Raw genomic sequence first — 17879 nt, forward strand, 5'->3', positions numbered from 1 at the left:
TTCTTGGCATTGATTTCCTTTCACTCTAAACACAATGAAGGGCTGTCTGTGCACAAACAAAGCATAAACAGAGGCTGTAGCTGTGAAAATGGTTAGACCATAGACACATTCTGCTGTGCAAGCAATTAAAGTGATGCTTTAAGATGTGTGACGCTCTCACTGAGGCACATGTGGATTCCTGTTGTCCCATGGAGTAGGAGATCATATTCTACAAGAACACTTACCACTCTTCCTCTTGTATCTGGTTATGATGCAGTAGGACACAATGTAGAGGACTGCAAACAGGAGGAAACAAATCTGAAAGGACAACATAAGAATCTTAGTACGGGATTTATTATGACTGAAGATGAATCAGCGCATCAGCAAGCAGTTATCAACAGTACACTACACCTGTTCTTCACTTCCTTTAATGCCCCATAGACTAGACTAGACTAGTGCCTTGAGAGGCTGTGCCTGTGGAATCATTTTACAAGTCCTATAAATTGTTTATTATAGCAAAGATATTTGTTACAGTATACATGTGAAATGTTGTCACATTATATGTCTGCAAGACTTCAGTTTCACCCACAATCACTTACACAAATTGATACTAGACAAACGTGATGTAATGGTTTCATGTGATAAACTAACTAGAACTAAAACCGTGGATCCGGGTCATGCGAGCACACCAATGCCTCAGCATTTTCCCATGACTAACAGTCTGAATGGTAGCAGGCAGATTCAAATTTTATTCATACATGGTATTTGAGTGTAAAAGCAGTATCTATAATGCATTTCCTACTAAATAAACGGCACAACAAGTATTTTCAAGCAGTGTATATTGTCAACTATGGAAAGTAGATCACCGAAGCATTTGACTAGCCAGTCCAGAGTGCACGCACTTGCCAACCTGAGCATCCATTTCCTCCATGACCTAGTGTGGTGGAATAGAATACCTTGTCTCTTAGTATTTGTATATAGATGTTTGCTGTCCAAAAATAACTATGAGTGGTATAGATTAGTTATAATGTGCAAAACAGGGAATATTTCCTCTTATTTTTGACACAAATCAGTAACTAGCCAGCAGCAGTGCAGTTAAACATTATCCATTTATTTTTAGTGTAAATCAAATAAAGAAATGAATAAAAATAGCATCACTGTTTTCCAAAATCTGATGACACTAATTAGGCCATTGCTACAAGCGAAGTGTTCCAGAAATAATGATAAACTAATGCAGGGAATTTATTAGGTAACACCACGCTCAAAGCAAGCTGGATGGTCTTACAGAAAGATCACATTCCACATTCTCCCCTTCTACTGTGACAGTGACCGGGACGTAACTAATGTTAGAAGCTCCCACTTCAGCACTTTGCACCCTGTCAACATTGCACAACTCATCATGGCCAAGCTGGGATTATGAGATGACTCAGCCAGACACCGGGCACACCATGCACATTTCAGACAGAGAAACTAGCATTTAAAAAATTCCAATGCTCCCAAGTCAATCTGGGAGGTATATAATATTATATAACAGCTGTAGCAAAAACTGTTTTTCTTATCACTTCCAAATGAAAGAGATATTAATTTCCAAACTACAAACTCTGTGATGACATTGGTTCAAGCAAAGCCTTTATCCACAAAGGAAAAAACCCAGACTAACACACGAGCAGGTGCACAGAGCTGATAGACTAGCACAGACAAAAAGACACAACAAGTCTGGAGAAAGATAACAGCAAATTTGAAGCACACCAGTCAATGCCACTAGTCGAGATATTACCGTTTTCCATCAAAAAGTCTCAGTTATACACTACGCAACAGAAAAGGCGCATGTAATAACAAGTCAGACTTCTTGTAAGCAGTTTGAATGCATCCCCAACCAATTTAGCAACAGAATTTCACACCTTAATGATACATGAACTCAAGCTCAAGGTGACGGACACCTAATTACAGGGATCTCTTCAGGTCTAGTCACTTGAATATTCCTGCAAGCATGTATTGATCAGGGTGTCATGCACTGTAGTGCTCTCATTACCCACTTTCAGCAGTCATTTCAGCAGTGTAAACAAGAAAGGTGGGTTCCTTTTGCAGTTTAGGGAGAAAAAAGAGCTGGATTTCTGCTGAAGACACCTAAATACTTGGTTGTAAAAATCCCCAGCTGAATTTATTAAAGGTTTATTAAGTGTGAGCATGAGCACTAAAAAAGACAGTGGGTGTGAGGACTAAAGTGATGTTGGAAGATCTGCATGTTTGAAGTACACGTTCGACTGTCTCCTAATTGCAATGTCAAGGACAATAAAATCGTTACAAATTGCTCAACACAGTATGTGTAAGGCTGATAATGGTGTTAAAGCCTTTTTTTGCAGGTGGCAGGGGAAAATGTAATTTCTGACGAGACCACGTGTAAATTGTCCAAACGCTAACCTGCATTAACATGATTACAAACAGTAACCTGATTTTCTGTGTCAACATAGGCATGGCATTCTTTGATAATTGTTTTACAGTATGGTCCTCTGTGAGAGACACAGTTTCCCACACTTAAGGTCTAACAAGAGTGCACCATCTTGCCACCGAGTCATGTTTACGAAGTTTAAACTTAAAGCAGGATAGCCTTGACTACAAAATAAGCAAGCTCCACAATAAAAAAAAAAAAATCAATCCACTGGTGCCAGTAGAAATCAATCCATAAGATGACTCACCATAGGTTAAATGACAGTGACATTAAAACATCATGCAGAAGGGATCTTATGTGAAGAATACTGATATGGGATACTGAGAGCCAGGTGAAGAAGAGAGACTTAGTATAAAATGGGAAAGCTAAATCTGAGATGTTTAGCTTGCCTGCAAGTGAGACATTTGATAGTTTCTATATTTCAAACGTGTCTGTCATGAATAATCAACGAGACCAGGTCCATACAAAGTGTCCCCTCTCTTGAGCTTTCTAGCTTAAGAAATTACGGCTAGACAACAAGACACTCTAAAAATCAATGTGGTTTATTGCAGAGGAATAATCAGTTGGTTAATTATGTTTACTGTGTCATGCTTTTACAGGTGGCCAGCCAACAAGGACTTATATGACACGAAAAGTATAGGTGCAGTGGGGAACCATTTGTCAGACAAGAGCATAACTTCTTGCATACACTATTACACTACACAGAAAGAACTGGGTGTCCTGTCCCAAGACTGATAAGCAAAACTCAAGTGTTTAATAATCATCCAACCAGATGAAGTCTTCTAATTATGTTAATGGTATCACACCCAAACAGCAATGTGCACAAACATATCTTTGACTTTAAAATTGAAATCCTGCTTCACATGAGGTCCTAAAATGTAATTATTCTTCATGGGACGATGCGTTCATAAATTAGGTCTGTACCAGACTTCAATAGAGAATGTCTATTTAACCCAACGAAACCATTATCATTAAAAACCATGACTGAATTTAACAATAATATAGAAGCATACAAAATAAATGTTTCATCTCTCCAATTCAGGGACACTACATCAGTGAGATCTGGGACATTTTGTTCATGTCCCAGTTAAAGATCTTCCTTGTGAACCGCAGGTATATTTATTACAAATCTGTTCGAATGTCCCTAAACAACACGTTAGTGAAGTCAAACTACTGTAACCAGTTAATGGTAGCTAGCGATAACGTTAGCTAACTTTAATGAGCACGTTCACTCGTTGTTTTTAATTTAAACAAGATCTGTCCAGTAACCCGATCGTAAATTAAATATCACATTTTTGGGTGCACCACAACATTAAGTACCAAGCTTAATAAATTCTGCCGAGTCAAACTGACAGCTGATGCTAACGCTAGCCACCGTTAACGTTACTGTGCAGTAGAGGACGTTGTTAGCCAGCTAGCCTTGACTAGCCCTGCGTTACTTACGATGTACTCTCGAACTTGGCTGTGGAAATTCTGCTCTCTGATGGTAACATCGTCTACTTCCATTCTTCATATTGCAAATACAAAAAAGCTACAGACTCACTACATGCTAGCTCGTACAACTGGCATCACCGACAACAACTCAGGCGTGATCCCGGCTCTGCAAAAAATGCTCTGACTGGTTAAAAGACAGTTTACATCGAAGGAAAACCGCTCAGCTAAAAAAAACGCCCCAAAATAAACGACGTCATTACCATGCGTCAGCTCTCCGGCGTGCCCTGGAAGTAAATGGTCGCGTGTTTGTGGGTCAAGTCAACAATATTGTCCTCATGGATATACATGTGCAGGTATCTATCTACTCTCAATAGGCGACAACTTTCATCCGGTGCCTCTTTCCGTTGTTTCAAACCACAAATAACATTAGCCTGTCAAACTGACCAGCCGTGTGTTTTGAATAAGAAGGCTAGCAGGTTGATGCTAATGTTATCTAGCTTACGGTCGATATCCCGAGTTTAATTTGTAGAAATGAAGGGGAAATGGAAGCAAAAAAACAGCAAAAAGAAGAAGGGAAATGTAGTATTACAGAAATACATGGTGTCGGTGGATGAATTTGTTAAAAGCAAAAGTGGCACAGAAGAAGCAGAGCCTGACCATAGGTTGAGTTTTGTGAAAAAGAAAAGCAGAAAGGAGCTACGCAAAGAAAAGCGAAAAATGAAAAAAGCCAAAATGAAGAGTCACTATGAGGGTAACAGGACCCTCAGTTTACCTGCAGGTGAGGGTGAAAACTCGGGGATACCAGCTGAGAAACGGCCACAGGTGCAGAAGAAGAAGAAAACGGAGAAGGCAAAGAAAGAAGTCTCAAAAACACATTCAGACCTGCCTGCTAGTGACACCACAGAAAAATCAGTGAACTCTAAAGTGCCATCATCTGCCAAGAAAGGTAAGAAAATTAATAAGCTTCAGGAATCAAGAAAAATGGCACTCATGGAGGCAAATGAACAAGAGGACAGAGAAATAAAGAAGCTAGAGCGCTACCTGGGATTTAACAAAAGGAAAAACAAAAAAAGTCTCCCACAGTCCTTTGTGGCTGATGGACTTGATTACATCCTCGGCATGCTTGACTCTGGCTCATCAGCTGTAGGTGTGTATGATGATGATGACGACATGGACATGGCCAAAGAGAACTTTGAAAAGCTTGACGAGACTGAGTCGCAGTTGTCAGAGGAGGATGAGGAACCTGGAGATAAATCGTTAAGTGAAGGCAGCGATGAAGATATGGCTTCATTTGATGATGAAAATGAGGATGAGGATGAAGATGAGGATGATGATGAAATGGTTGATGAGGAGGAGGAAAAGGAGGATGACCAAGAGGAGATGGATGAGAGTGATGGAAATGAAGGGGAAACGGATGAAGAAGAAGACACTCCTGAAACAAAGACATCAGAATCCAAGTCAGAAACTGTAAGTTCACAAACTTCAAACATGTTTCATTTCTGTCCTGGCAGAGACATCTTGTACACCATATAATGGATCTAACCTTAGTTTACATCTTCCATTGTCTAGGTCTCCTCTACAGCTGGGAAGTATGTGCCGCCTCACTTGCGTAACATTGGAGATGACAAACGCAAAGCTGAGCTTCAAAAACTGAAGAGGAATGTGAAAGGCCTGGTGAACAGGTAACAGTGTTATCACAACGCTACATTTTAAACCATTTCCAGCGATATTAGATCTTCCATGGGATGCTAGAAACAGTTGCTGATTAACTTACCCTTAACCCTTAACTCTTCCTGTAAAGACTTTATTTATTTATTTATTTATTTGTGGTTATGCATCATGGATTTGAGACATACACTTCTGGGCCCCACTGTATATGAAAATACCACCCTGCTGGCTTCTTTCTTCCTTTATTTGGTCTAATAAAGCTCACAGATTAAGGAGAAAATTATTGCATCACCCACAAGGTTAATGTGAGGTCTTAACCTCCCAAATTTGGAATTTTATCACAATGTAGCTAAAATGCTCTACATTGATCATATGACTAACAATATGGATTTGAAAATCATCAGCCTAATGATTTACTCTGAGCTCTTTTCTCCAAGAAAAAAAATTCAGTTAACAGTACATTAAATGTTTGGAAAAAAATAAAAACATACTAGACCGAGAAATATATATCCCCAAACATATATAAATTTGAAATAACCCATCAATAAATGTGGATAAACTCTGGAAATCAGAAATGATCTGATACTATAAAGCATATTTCAATACTTTTATTAGGGTTAGTTACTAAAGAATACATATAAACTAAGTGACAGATCCAATCCAAAGCTCATAGATATTCAGTTTACAGTGATATGAAACAGAAACAAAGCAAGTCCTTACATTTGAGAACCTGGAACCTACAAATGTTTGACAATTTTTTGCTTGATAAAAATCTTGAAAGATTATTTGATTGTTGAAATAGTTGGCAATGAATATTCTGTTAATCAAGTAATGGACTATTATTCGGCACTGTGGAGATGCAACCAAAATTTTGAGGAGACTGTCCTGCAACTAATAAGAAGGCACAAACATCTTTCCATAGAGTTGGGAAGAGAACTTACTTCAAATATTAATAGATGTGGATGGAAATGGACTCTTGTTGGTCAGTGTTGTATTCAGAATAACCGCTGACCACAGATCCAGATCTCAAATCTGTTCTGTTTGAATTACCAGTGAAGTTCTTTTAAAAGGAATAATTCCCGCATAATTCACCAACTTCTTCAGGCTGAGTGAGCCCAACATGGCGTCCATTAGTGGTCAGCTGGAGGAGCTGTACATGAGTTGCAGCAGGAAGGACATGAATGACACCCTGACCGAGGTGCTACTAGCGGCCTGCGTCACCCCGTCCCTGATGCCCGACAGACTGCTGATGGAGCACGTCCTGCTGGTCAGCGTCCTCCATCACGCCGTCGGGTTGGAGGTAAAGACGGCCTCTTCAGTACTTGCTTTTGAGTTTATACGCAAAAAACCCAGCAACCTTTGTGGGTTTATATTACACTCATATTCATTACATGTCATCATCAAGATCTTAACATTCCTATATCGAACAGTACAATGAGTGTGAAATGTCTTTATCTCATTATTTTTCCAGGTGGGGGCCAATTTTCTTGAGACAGTTGTGCGAAAGTTTGACGACTTGTACAAGAACCCAAGTGAAAGCAAAGAGTGCGACAACCTGGTGGCCATTGTTGCTCACCTCTATAACTTCCAGGTGGTGCACTCCCTCCTCATCTTCGACATCCTGAAACTTTTAGTGGGAGCGTTTACAGAAAAAGACATTGAATTAATTCTGTTTGTGCTGAGAAATGTCGGCTTCGCCCTGAGGAAGGACGATGCTCTGGCTTTGAAGGAGCTCATCTCTGAAGCCCAACGCAAGGCCAGCGATTTGGGGGCGAAGTTTCACGATCAAACCAGGGTAAGGAATGAGTAACTCAAGTAAAGACGATCACCTTTTACTTTTAATTATCTTTCATTTTTGCAGACATGTTAAATAACAAAAATGTATTGACTATAGCGTTGTAGTGTTGTCTTACCTTATATTAAATCATGTGTTAACTTGTCCTCAGGTGCGTTTCATGTTGGAAACCATGCTGGCTTTGAAGAACAATGATATGCGGAAGATCCCAGGCTATGATCCAGAGCCTGCGGAGAGACTGAGGAAGTTGCAGAGGACTCTGGTGAGTGATTTTCACAACATGACCTTATTTGGATACATTAGTGGAAATATATTTAGATTTCAAATGTATACCTCACAGGGACTAAGTTTATTTTTCATGCTATTATTATTTCTATATATAATAGCTTCCGCCTGTACCACCAGGTGGCTCCATAGTACCACCTTTACTGACTCAGAGTCCAGAGTGTTGCTAATGCCTTCAGCCTGACCATGCCTCAGGATTGCAGGTGTCCTCCTCACATTTTTTTTTAAAACTGATGTTTTTCTACTAAGTGCACTTGAGACTGATTGCTGGTGAATGTGTGTAACTCAGATCCAGCACAGTGCATCAGGCAGTGACGTGAAACTGAGGGTCTCTCTGGACAATCTCCTGGCCGCAGAGCAAGTCGGCCGCTGGTGGATCGTCGGCTCCTCGTGGAGTGGAGCGCCCATGATAAGCGAACCAGGGAACACAACCACAAAACAGAACGCTGCTGAAGGAAAGGTAGAGTACTAGAACTGCAGAACATGCCAGGGTTGTAGCAGTGTGCAGCATTTATTTAAATCATTCGATTTCACATTTTATTCATTTCTTATCTGCAAAACAAAATTATTTTCCACACGTGAAATTGATTTAAAATTGGAAACTATTTAAAATAAAATATTTACTCACTTAACATCAAATAATCATTATTACCCACAAATGAATTACGTTTTTCATTGTCAGTACAATCAGTAGGCTAAAGTATATCTTCGTGCTTTAGATTGGTCAGTATTAAGACCCGGTATGAAAACCTCAATACTTTTTATGGTGCCAGCCAAGATGTGTCAGTAGCAGAGTTTCCTTGGTCAGCTTAATAATCTTGTTTACTTACTCCTTGTTCAGACAATTCCTCATTTACATCAAAAATTCGCTATGTTTAGAATATTTTATTTATACTTTTATTAAACTCTTGTACTTTTTTTGACACACTGAGAGGTGTGTCTTGTCTTGTATTAAATTCAACTTGAATTAAATGTTATGGAAAAACATTTTCCTATTTTTCAAAGTAAGGTATCCAAAAAAGTATTGTTTTAGAATCAGTAACAAAAACTCACACATTATGGAACTGTGTGTTCGGCCTTAGCAAAATTTCTCACTTCACTGCTGTCACTGTTTTACTTGTCTCAGTTTAGTGCCAAAGTCTTAGAGCTGGCCAGGAAACAGCGGATGAACACTGAAGTAAGAACAAACATCTTCTGTGTTGTTATGACCAGTGAAGATTACCTGGATGCGTTTGAGAAACTGCTGAGGTTTGTTGTAGCTCATGCATTTGTCTCTATGTTATGCTGGTTTTAGCGAAAAATAGAAAGAAAGAAATGTATTGTAGCAACTTTTTCATTTTCACCTGACACAGCTGAAAGGTTGGTGTTTGAAAGCCTTTCGTTTGTTCTGTGTGAAGGATGGGACTGAAGGATAAGCAGGAGAGAGAGATCGTGCATGTTCTGATGGACTGCTGTCTGCAGGAGAAAACCTTTAATGCCTTCTACGCTGTACTGGGAGAGAAATTCTGCTCCCACGACCGCCGCTTCCAGGTACTCCAGCTAAACCTTAAGAAAATGGAGTAGGACGCTAAAGTACTCTCACTTCATTCACATACAAGCTTGTGAATCAACAGAACCTGCTGTAAATCTCCTGTTCTTTACATTATGAAATAAACGTACCCCCGTTACACAACAGCTTAATGAACTACGACCACAAAATCAATCAGATTAGTTCATGCAATGAACAGTTTCCCTCGACAAGTATTGAGATAAGTAAACACATTAAATTGTTACCTTCAAAGCAGTAAAGAAAATAAATATAAAATAGTACATATGCTTATATATTCTTTTTAAAACATTTCAGTCTGCATTATTGGATGTCTCTGAAGGCAACAATTAAATCATAATTGAAAAACATTTCAATCACATCTGTTTATATTAAAGACACACACACATATTAATTTCACTTATAAATGTTTCTTTAGTTATTAAATCTGATGAAAGGTTACGAGTTATGAAGCTTATTTGCTTTTTCTTTGTAGATCTCATAATTATTTTAAATCCATTTTTTTTATTTTTTTTATTTGCTACATAAATGTAAATGTTGACTGCTCCTTTTTAAAAGTCATAGTTCACTCTGTATTTGCTCTCTAATCTAATGCAGATCATGAACAGAAGTTGTGGATTTGTGTTTTAAAGTTAGATGAGTGACACTTACACACAATAAGATTGAATCACCCGGTAGATGTGTGTGTGTGTGTGTGTGTGTGTGTGTGTGTGTGTGTGTGTGTGTGTGTGTGTGTGTGTGTGTGTGTGTGTATGTGTGACCACCCAGTCTCTTAAACTGTGTGTAACCTGCCTGTGGCCTGCAGTTCACCTCTGCAGTGTGGGAGTCTCTCACACCTCTCACCTCTAATATTATTTGACTCGAACTGTGACTGCAAACAATGGGGGCGAGACCACACTTCCTACTTTGCTGCCATGTAGACCACGGGTCCATATCAGAAACTGATGACCATTGTCCTCATCAAAGAGCTTAAAAAAAGGGGCTGGTGGGAATGTTTGCTTTTCACATGTAAACTGGATCAGGATGAGAAGATCACCAGTGCAGGGGAGAAGGTCCCTGATGTCTATTACTGTTTTTGGGAATGATCTGTGTGCTCAGAGTCATTCCGTGCAATCATACAGTCTTTTAATTTGATGTCCTGTTTTTTTCCTAGATGACTTTCCAGTTCAGCCTATGGGACAAGTTCAGGGAGCTGTCCAACCTTCCCAGCAGCACCTTTAACAATCTGGTTCAGCTGGTCACCCGCTTCCTTCAGGGAAAGTGCCTCCCACTCTCCATCCTTAAAGTAAGAGACGTGTAGGCTTAAGCTTTCACGCTATTATAGTCATATATTTGATGTTATTAAGTGAATTAAATCTTTAATCTTATTAATTATAGTCACATATGTGTTTTTCTATGTAGGTAATAGAGTTTGGGGAACTAGATAAGCCCACAGTGCGGTTCTTGCGTCAGGTGTTGACTAAACTACTAAAAGAAACCGAGCCGGAGGACCTAGCCGACATATTTGGAAGGTAAGTTTCATTGTGAATTCACTTAGTTCTTAGAGGTTTGGAGATTTAAACATGTACATTAATGCAAAATAAGACAGAAAAACATAATTAAGAGTCTACTCAACAACCATGCAAGCAGCTCTGTGAGGCTCTACGTAGAATGTGTGGAGACCTTAACAAAAACCCACAAACACCAGGGAAGAGCTCAGGGGATGAACAAAGGCATTTGGATTCATCATCTGGGGACTGTGAATGTTTGTATGAAATTTCATGGCACTCCATCCAATAGTTGATATATTTCAGTGAAAATGATGGAGACTAAAATTGCCTCCCACAGAGCCACAGTGCTAGCAAAGCTAAAGAGTCTATTTTAACTGTTCAGCAATGTTAACCTCTACCAGCCCACATCTTGTAAAACCTCACCTCTTTACCGCTTGGAACTACGTGAACGTCTGAAAATCAATGTCCCTCATTGTTTTCCCGTCCGCCAGGATTTCAGGAATTCCCAAGCTAGGAATGCTGCGGGAGGGCTTGAAGCTTTTCATCAGCCACTTCTTGCTGAAGAATGCCCAGTCACAGGGACCAGCTGAGCAAGCAGCGACGCTGTCAGAGCGCGCCCAGGTCGCCACCGAAGCCATGGAGGCCAAAGAGGCCAAGCTCAAACTGTAAAACAACAGACGTGCTTTCAAACAGAAATGTGCAACAGAAGAAGGCAAGTTGGAGTGAAATACCTCTTAATACAAAGAACAGAAACCTTCCGTTTACTTTAAAGAAGAAGAAAAAAAAATGGATATTAAATCAATGTTTTTCATTTAGGGAATCCTTGTACATAATTTTTCTGTGAAGGTTTTTTAATATGGAGGGTCACAAAGACGCTTTCAAACAGATTTAATATTGTGCTTTAAATTACTGCAGATTTAGCTTATGTTTAATGGTAATTTGATAGCAATGCATTAGATATTTTAACTCCAAGATACATTGTCCATAATGGTGCTTCTATATTTGTTAAAGAAACGGGGATGAAATATCAGAAAGTAATTTACCATTCCAGATTTATTCTACATGCACGCGCTGGAGCATAAACAGTCTCAATAAATCAGACATTTTGCCCAAAGCTTTGACTTATTTCTCTTAAAACTGCTCTAATTTCTCTTTTTAGGCTTTAATGTTTTTAGTCTTTTTCTTTCTGAGACTGCCCTCGTGGAGGCAGTGTACAGCAAGAGTTAATATCACAAGGTTCACACACCTGGATTCATTCTTCCTGGCTTTACTGAATCTATTTACACTGTTACACAAAATAAAGCACATTATAATACCCTCTTTTTCAGCCTTAAACACAACTGATTAGTGAATATTTTGCATCTTTTCAACGTTTCCCGTTGATATTTCCACTCGGCTGCTGTGAGTGTGACATAAACAAGAGCAGTGAGAATAGAGGGACTTGTGATGTCGTTCATTCACTGTTTACACGCCCTGATGAAATGACCCGGGGCCTTTAGTCTAGCCTTTTCTGTTTGCTCGCTGACACCAGTATCTCCCTGCGTGGTTAGCATAGCAGAGTCGTTCTGTTACATTTGATACTTGCTCCCATTAATTAGCTCCATTGGTGCGGCCTGTATAAATCCAAGGCTGGAGCATGGGCTGAGGTCAGGAATGGGCCACCAAGGTCACCCAGAGGAAATGTCCTCCACTCGCGTACACAAACCACAAAGTAAGCTCATGTCGAAAGGAGTACAGAGGTGTTTTAATAATGGGTATCATTCAGTGTTTTGACGACAAAGAGCACAACACAACAACACAAGGACACACATGCGCTGGTGGTGTTTTCAGTGAGAACTGGAGAATACTGGGAGAAATTGTCAGTCAGAAAATGAAGATAGTGGGATCAGTAGGCTCACTGTGCAGTCCATACACTGGCCATTGTCTGCAGCCGTGAGCCAGAGAGTTGCCATCAGCTTTACCTGGTGCACTCTGGTTGGGCTTGACCCTCAGCTGAACTTTGATTTTAGTCTGCTAAAGCTAAAAGCAAACAGCAGAAGATAACCAGCAGATCCCTCAGTAATCCTTTCACAAATGGCCCATAATCAGTCAACCCCTGCTATAGTTTAACGCTGATGACGGCAGGAACAATGATAACGAGTGAGACCATTCTGTGGCCGTGTTTTCTGGAAAGTAACTGATGCACAGGTGAGTTATTAAATTGTCCCAGTAGCTCAGTCACATTGGTAGACATAAGATTACAAAATAAAGGACTAGGCTGGAAAAAAAAATCGTATTGTATGTCAATATAGCAGCGGATAAGGTGCACCAAATAAATAAATGCTTTGTGTTGTAGGAAAGTGATGTGGATGGGATGTTTGGTTTGCATTTGAGCATGCTTGTAAAATGCAGAGCCCAGCCCAAAATCATGAGAACAACTTATAGATGTTTTATGTTAATAGTTTGTCATTATTAGTTATTTGCACTTATAATCAGAGGGAGGACATATGTATCTCATGGTCAGCTCAGGACTATCTTTCATCTTGTGTCCAATTTTACTGGTTGCCCAACAACAAATACCTTTCAAAATAAAATGTGACAGTCTATGTTCATATTTTGACAAGGGTGGCTTAGGCCCTAATTTGGTATAGTAACATTTAAATCGCTCTGTATAACAAAAAAACAAAAAAAATTAAAGATATTTGGAGTTGTAAATGAGTTTGAAATGTCTCCAGCCCTGAAAATAGTGCCCGCAGCTGTCGCTTAACAGGCCGTTTAAAAGGTTTATTAATACGAGCCCATTGCTAGTGTGGTGTGAAATGTTTCCTGCGTCTGCCTGCCTACTTGCTGTTTGCTCTCGCTGCACGTTTGCACAGATCCGACAGCGCTATTAACAGTAATTCCCATGACCCCACCTGTCAGAGCAAGGGGAAAAACACAAGCCTGTATTCGCGTCCAGGCTGAAAATCTGCGAGTAGCTACGTCGTAAATCAAGGGACTAGATTTCAAGAAAAAAAAAAAAAAAAAAAAGATTTGCGCCATAATACCAACTGAGTTTTATATAAAAACATTTTTATTTCACATTGTTTGCACCAAGAGAGACGCTAAACGATAATTTAGCATGCACTGGTATGACCATTTTATAAATACAGTATAGAAAAATAAACATACATATTTTTTTTTCCAGCGTGACATGACAGACTACGGAAGTATAACACCACAAAGAACAAAATAAGACAAGTGACAGCGGATTATTGACTGTGTGTGCTGGATATTATTGAAAGACTATTGCTGAGAAAACTAACCATCATCGCAGGGAGAGATTGCAAAGTCCTGAGCCAGTTTACAGCGTTTTGCATATAAACCATGCAATGTCACAGTGGATGCTATAGCCGAGTGCTGAAGGGTGTTCCTACAGTGTGTGTATCATTAAACTTAAATATCCTGTTTTTATTGCGTGTTTAGTAGACTATGACATGAGGGTCATTTATTCTTGACCTAAATTTTATTCTTTTCATAACAAAAAAAAAAAAAAAGCTAATTTATTCCATGTAGGTGATTAGAGGTTGGATTACATGCAACTGCATTTTATAGCGAAATTCCCCCACAGTCATTATAAATGGAGATCTTCCGCTTCAAGGCTGCGGACTTATGTCACTGGTGTGATTCCTCTCGTCGTCTGAGGAGCAGTCTGACGAGTTGTACAGGAAATTATCGCCTTCATCGTCGTCACTGTCCCTGAAGTCTCTTATTCTGCCATTTTTTGAGTCTGTCTTGCTGTGATAATCCGACTGTTCGAGTCCGTCACATTTCTCCTGGCCGCTCTTGTTGCCTTTTTGCTTCTCGGCCTCCTGGGCGGCCTGCTCTTTGGCCTTCTTACTTCTCTTCCACTTCATCCGTCTGTTCTGGAACCAGATTTTGACCTGGACAAATGTAAGAAATAAAATAAAATAAAAAAAACATTTAGTTGAGTGGATTTAAGCATCTATGGGCTGTCAAAGAGGAGAGTGCGCCCTATGACACAGTGGCTACTGTGACAGCAGCATCCCCGGTTCTTCTCAGGCGGGAGGACTTTGTTACACTACATTTTAAATCTGTCTCCTTTCGTGACTTATCCCCTCTGTATTTTCAGATATAGGCATAAAATGCCCCCAAAATACAAAAAAAATAACATAAAAAGAAGAAAGACAACTGTGCGTAACTGTGCGTAAAGACTGCGTAAAGGTCACCGGTCCACCTGACATTGACCTCTTGGGTGTTTCAATTGTCCTTCACTGAAAACATGTCTAAAATGTTCTAGTCCTGAGCTTTTCAAAAAATTCCTTGAATTAAGTAAAAGCATGGCACAGATGGAAAGACTCAACTGCCATTTTCCATTGCAATTTAGATACCAGTCATGTGATGGAAAATTTCAGAAACAAGTGAGATGAAAAATTAGATTTCACAATAATTTCTCATTTATTTTTATATACATTTTTAATATTTAAAAAAAACAAGTAAATATATATACATATACATTATACACGCTGGGCATTTTTCTTACTAAATGTAACTTTAAGAGCAAAATCGGTTTAGTATAAACACTGTGGGTGCAGATATCATTTACCTGTGTTTCTGTCAGCATGAGGGACGTGGCCACTTCAAAGCGCTTCGGTCGTGACAGATACTTATTCAGTTTGAACTGATGCTCCAGCTCCAGCAGCTGCTGACTTGTGAATGCAGTTCTGGGTCTTCTGCACTTGCCAAGCAAGTTGGACTGCGCCTGAGCTGCAAGAAGAAAACAACATCAATCTCATGCACGTCAAAGGGTTTTACTGCAATTCCTGACAAGCAATAACATCCACAGTCAGCAGCCAGTTTGTGACAATAATCGCTAATAAAGATAATGACGATATTATATTCAGAAACGTTTATGTTGCAAGGGAAACTGAAGGACTCTTCAAAATCAGAGCACTAATGCCAGCTCTCTGCTATTATAATAATCTAATAATCTAATTCCCCACATCTCTGAGCTCCCTGTTTAAGCAACAAGGTCGTCCACATATGAATATGTCCATAGAGAAGCTATTTGCCACTCCATTTTGAACAAATCTGTTAAAACGAGCAGAAACAAAAAGGCAGTATCTGGTGAGCAAACAGCATGTCGACTGTGGGTTTCACACTCCTCTGCTACTTTCCCACTGTCCATTATCTGTCAATTTTAGTTCCTCTCAGAAAAAACATCAATCCGTGACAGGCTTTTTCATTCAAACCATCTTAATATCTGAGAGAAATGGTGCACCAGAAATCTCCAAAACTCACTTTATTTTTTAAAGATAATATGCGAGTCTGAGGTAAAGCAGCATCATTTAGGCCTGAATCATTTTCAGGGGCATATTTATTAGCATAATCACGATACTTATAGACTAGACTAGACTTTTTTTGGTTACCATCAAATATTTTAGATCATCCTGGGTCTACATACATAATAGATTGGCTGTATAGTAGGCTAGTATATTTAGATTGATTTAGATGAAAGAAAATAAGGACAGAAAATTGCCAGAATATTCTGTAGCCTAATAAAAGAGCTACTCACAATTAAAGTCAGACATTTTTGGCAGCATCATCCCGGCTGTGGAGACCCGGAGCCAGTGGTCCAGCTGGAAGGTGCTGGCTGTCAGTTTGATTGGATCACTGGCGTGGTGGTGATGGGAGCCGTGTGGATAGGAGTAGGACAGGGCAGGGTGTTGGCCTGCGAGGGCAGCAGCGGAGTAGGTATACATGGGATGACCGTAGAGAGCCTGTGCGGGGATCCCTGCGGTGCTCTGCGGATGTAATCCAACCATGCTGTGCGGACTGTTGAGGAAACCCGGTTTAGGAATCAAGCCGCAGGTGGAAATCCTCGGCGGGGACGGCGTCTCTGCGCGTAAAGACTCGGCGCTGGTGGTCAACTCCGGGGCTGCCACACTTCGAGACGACGGGATGGAGGAGGAGGAAGAGGAGGAGGACAGGGAAGTCACAAGCGCAAGCGGGGAGGTCTGCACCTTGGGTGTATCGACTGCTAAAAGCGCATCAATGCGAAAGTTTTTGGATTTCTCCATTGGGCCCCCGGTGCACGTCCTTTTCGCCTGTTCTGCTGTTAAACGAAGGAGAAGTCAGTGCCGTTTTCCCACCTCTCAAAAGTTATGATGTGGTCCGGAGTGTGAGAGAGGAGCTCCGTGTCACACTTAATCCCTGTCAGATGGAGGCGATTGGTGCAGCAGTCTGGCAGGGGGCTGTCCCAAGCTTTGTGTCGGACCCAACAACGCCTCTCTGCTCTAATCACTGTAAAGCACGGTGCTGGCTGCGTTACTGCTTTCATAAAATATCACTATTGTAGGAAAATGACACAAAAGTTAGCAAAAAAAACTTCAGCTCTTTCATCTGCTATAACTGGATGTTATTTTTTCGCTGTATACACTAACATGCAGTTCATTGACAGAGGGTTTGTCGAGTAAAAGTTTCCAAACTGACCAATCAAAAAGGAGGAATTGATTCGTTTTTACAGGAGTAAGTGTGCTGCACATTTCTGGAGACTGCCTTACTGTAGGCTATATACACATATCACCAACTTGACCAAGGTCACTGGAGCAGGTGTAGTAGCCTAGCATTTTCATGAACACAAACACTCCACATTATTAATCATATAAAATTATGTCTCGTTAAATTTATCTTTAAAATATTTATTTTTCTAAATGAAAATACAATTAATTTTACGCCACTTTTTTTTCCCACCACACAGAAGCGATCTATCTTGTTTGTGTTTCTGGGTGCCTCATGGTTCATCTGAGGATAGGACATGGTTTTAGCAATATTTTCTCAAACTTTAAAAATTTCAAAACATTCACACAGATGTGTAAAATATTAAAGGACAACGCTGGACACGGTGGATATGAGCATTTGTTCCAAGTGCAAAACAGAAGTTTCAGTGCCAGCATGTAAGGTGGTGGGTAAAGGTTATTGTCTAGATGCCATCTTCACTTATTGAATTTAGATTGCGAATTGAATAAATATATGTGAGCTGTTAAAAAAAAAAAGAAAGTCACCGTGCGTAAAAATTATCTTCTTGAGCGGTGGCACCCTGAGAGGCCAACAGGGAAATTTAAGTAAAAGCCTTCCTTCTGGTGACAGGCGCGCACAGCTGACATGTTATAATGGAGCTGTATATAACCAAATGAATGGGGTTACACCCTCACTGCTTCTAACATGATGTTGTCAGCAAACCAGCTTTTGTTT

General features: G+C 40.0%; 3 protein-coding genes across 3 annotated transcripts in view; 1 reads left to right on the forward strand and 2 right to left on the reverse strand.

The window, feature by feature from the left end:
- The window catches only part of lmbr1 (limb development membrane protein 1), a 34242-nt gene extending 30175 nt beyond the window's left edge, over window positions 1-4067 (reverse strand). The window contains exons 1-2 of the mRNA XM_056364008.1: window positions 3872-4067; window positions 225-297 (exon numbers count right to left, since the gene is read on the reverse strand). Of these exons, the coding sequence (XP_056219983.1) occupies window positions 225-297; window positions 3872-3934 (136 nt within the window). The 5' untranslated portion in view covers window positions 3935-4067. The remainder of the gene's footprint in view (window positions 1-224; window positions 298-3871) is intronic.
- Window positions 4068-4166: 99 nt separating this feature from the next.
- Window positions 4167-11761, forward strand: nom1 (nucleolar protein with MIF4G domain 1). Its single transcript, XM_056364006.1, has 11 exons — window positions 4167-5329; window positions 5432-5544; window positions 6635-6830; window positions 7002-7325; window positions 7477-7587; window positions 7900-8070; window positions 8737-8858; window positions 9008-9140; window positions 10310-10441; window positions 10558-10667; window positions 11138-11761. The coding sequence occupies exons 1-11, from the start codon at window positions 4394-4396 to the stop codon at window positions 11313-11315; spliced, it is 2526 nt and encodes an 841-aa protein (XP_056219981.1). The 5' UTR covers window positions 4167-4393; the 3' UTR covers window positions 11316-11761.
- Window positions 11762-11904: 143 nt separating this feature from the next.
- Window positions 11905-17016, reverse strand: mnx1 (motor neuron and pancreas homeobox 1). The gene is made up of 3 exons (XM_056364009.1): window positions 16201-17016; window positions 15232-15392; window positions 11905-14548 (listed from the first exon to the last, which is right to left on the reverse strand). The coding sequence occupies exons 1-3, from the start codon at window positions 16703-16705 to the stop codon at window positions 14261-14263; spliced, it is 954 nt and encodes a 317-aa protein (XP_056219984.1). The 5' UTR covers window positions 16706-17016; the 3' UTR covers window positions 11905-14260.
- Between the last annotated feature and the right edge of the window lie 863 nt (window positions 17017-17879).

This window comes from Seriola aureovittata, chromosome 20 (genome assembly GCF_021018895.1).
Source record: "Seriola aureovittata isolate HTS-2021-v1 ecotype China chromosome 20, ASM2101889v1, whole genome shotgun sequence".
Taxonomy (NCBI): Eukaryota; Metazoa; Chordata; class Actinopteri; order Carangiformes; family Carangidae; genus Seriola; species Seriola aureovittata.

Bases quoted from the DNA above. Each gene is read 5' to 3' on its own strand.
- mnx1 (XM_056364009.1), bottom strand. From the start codon at position 16,705: ATGGAGAAATCCAAAAACTTTCGCATTGATGCGCTTTTAGCAGTCGAT. The intron at 15,393-16,200 runs GTGAGTAGCTCT...TTCTTCTTGCAG, and splicing joins AAAAATGTCTGACTTTAATT to CTCAGGCGCAGTCCAACTTG. The intron at 14,549-15,231 runs GTAAATGATATC...ACATTTGTCCAG, and splicing joins TCATGCTGACAGAAACACAG to GTCAAAATCTGGTTCCAGAA.
- nom1 (XM_056364006.1), top strand. From the start codon at position 4,394: ATGAAGGGGAAATGGAAGCAAAAAAACAGCAAAAAGAAGAAGGGAAAT. The intron at 8,859-9,007 runs GTTTGTTGTAGC...TTCTGTGTGAAG, and splicing joins GCGTTTGAGAAACTGCTGAG to GATGGGACTGAAGGATAAGC. The intron at 10,442-10,557 runs GTAAGAGACGTG...TTTTCTATGTAG, and splicing joins TCCCACTCTCCATCCTTAAA to GTAATAGAGTTTGGGGAACT.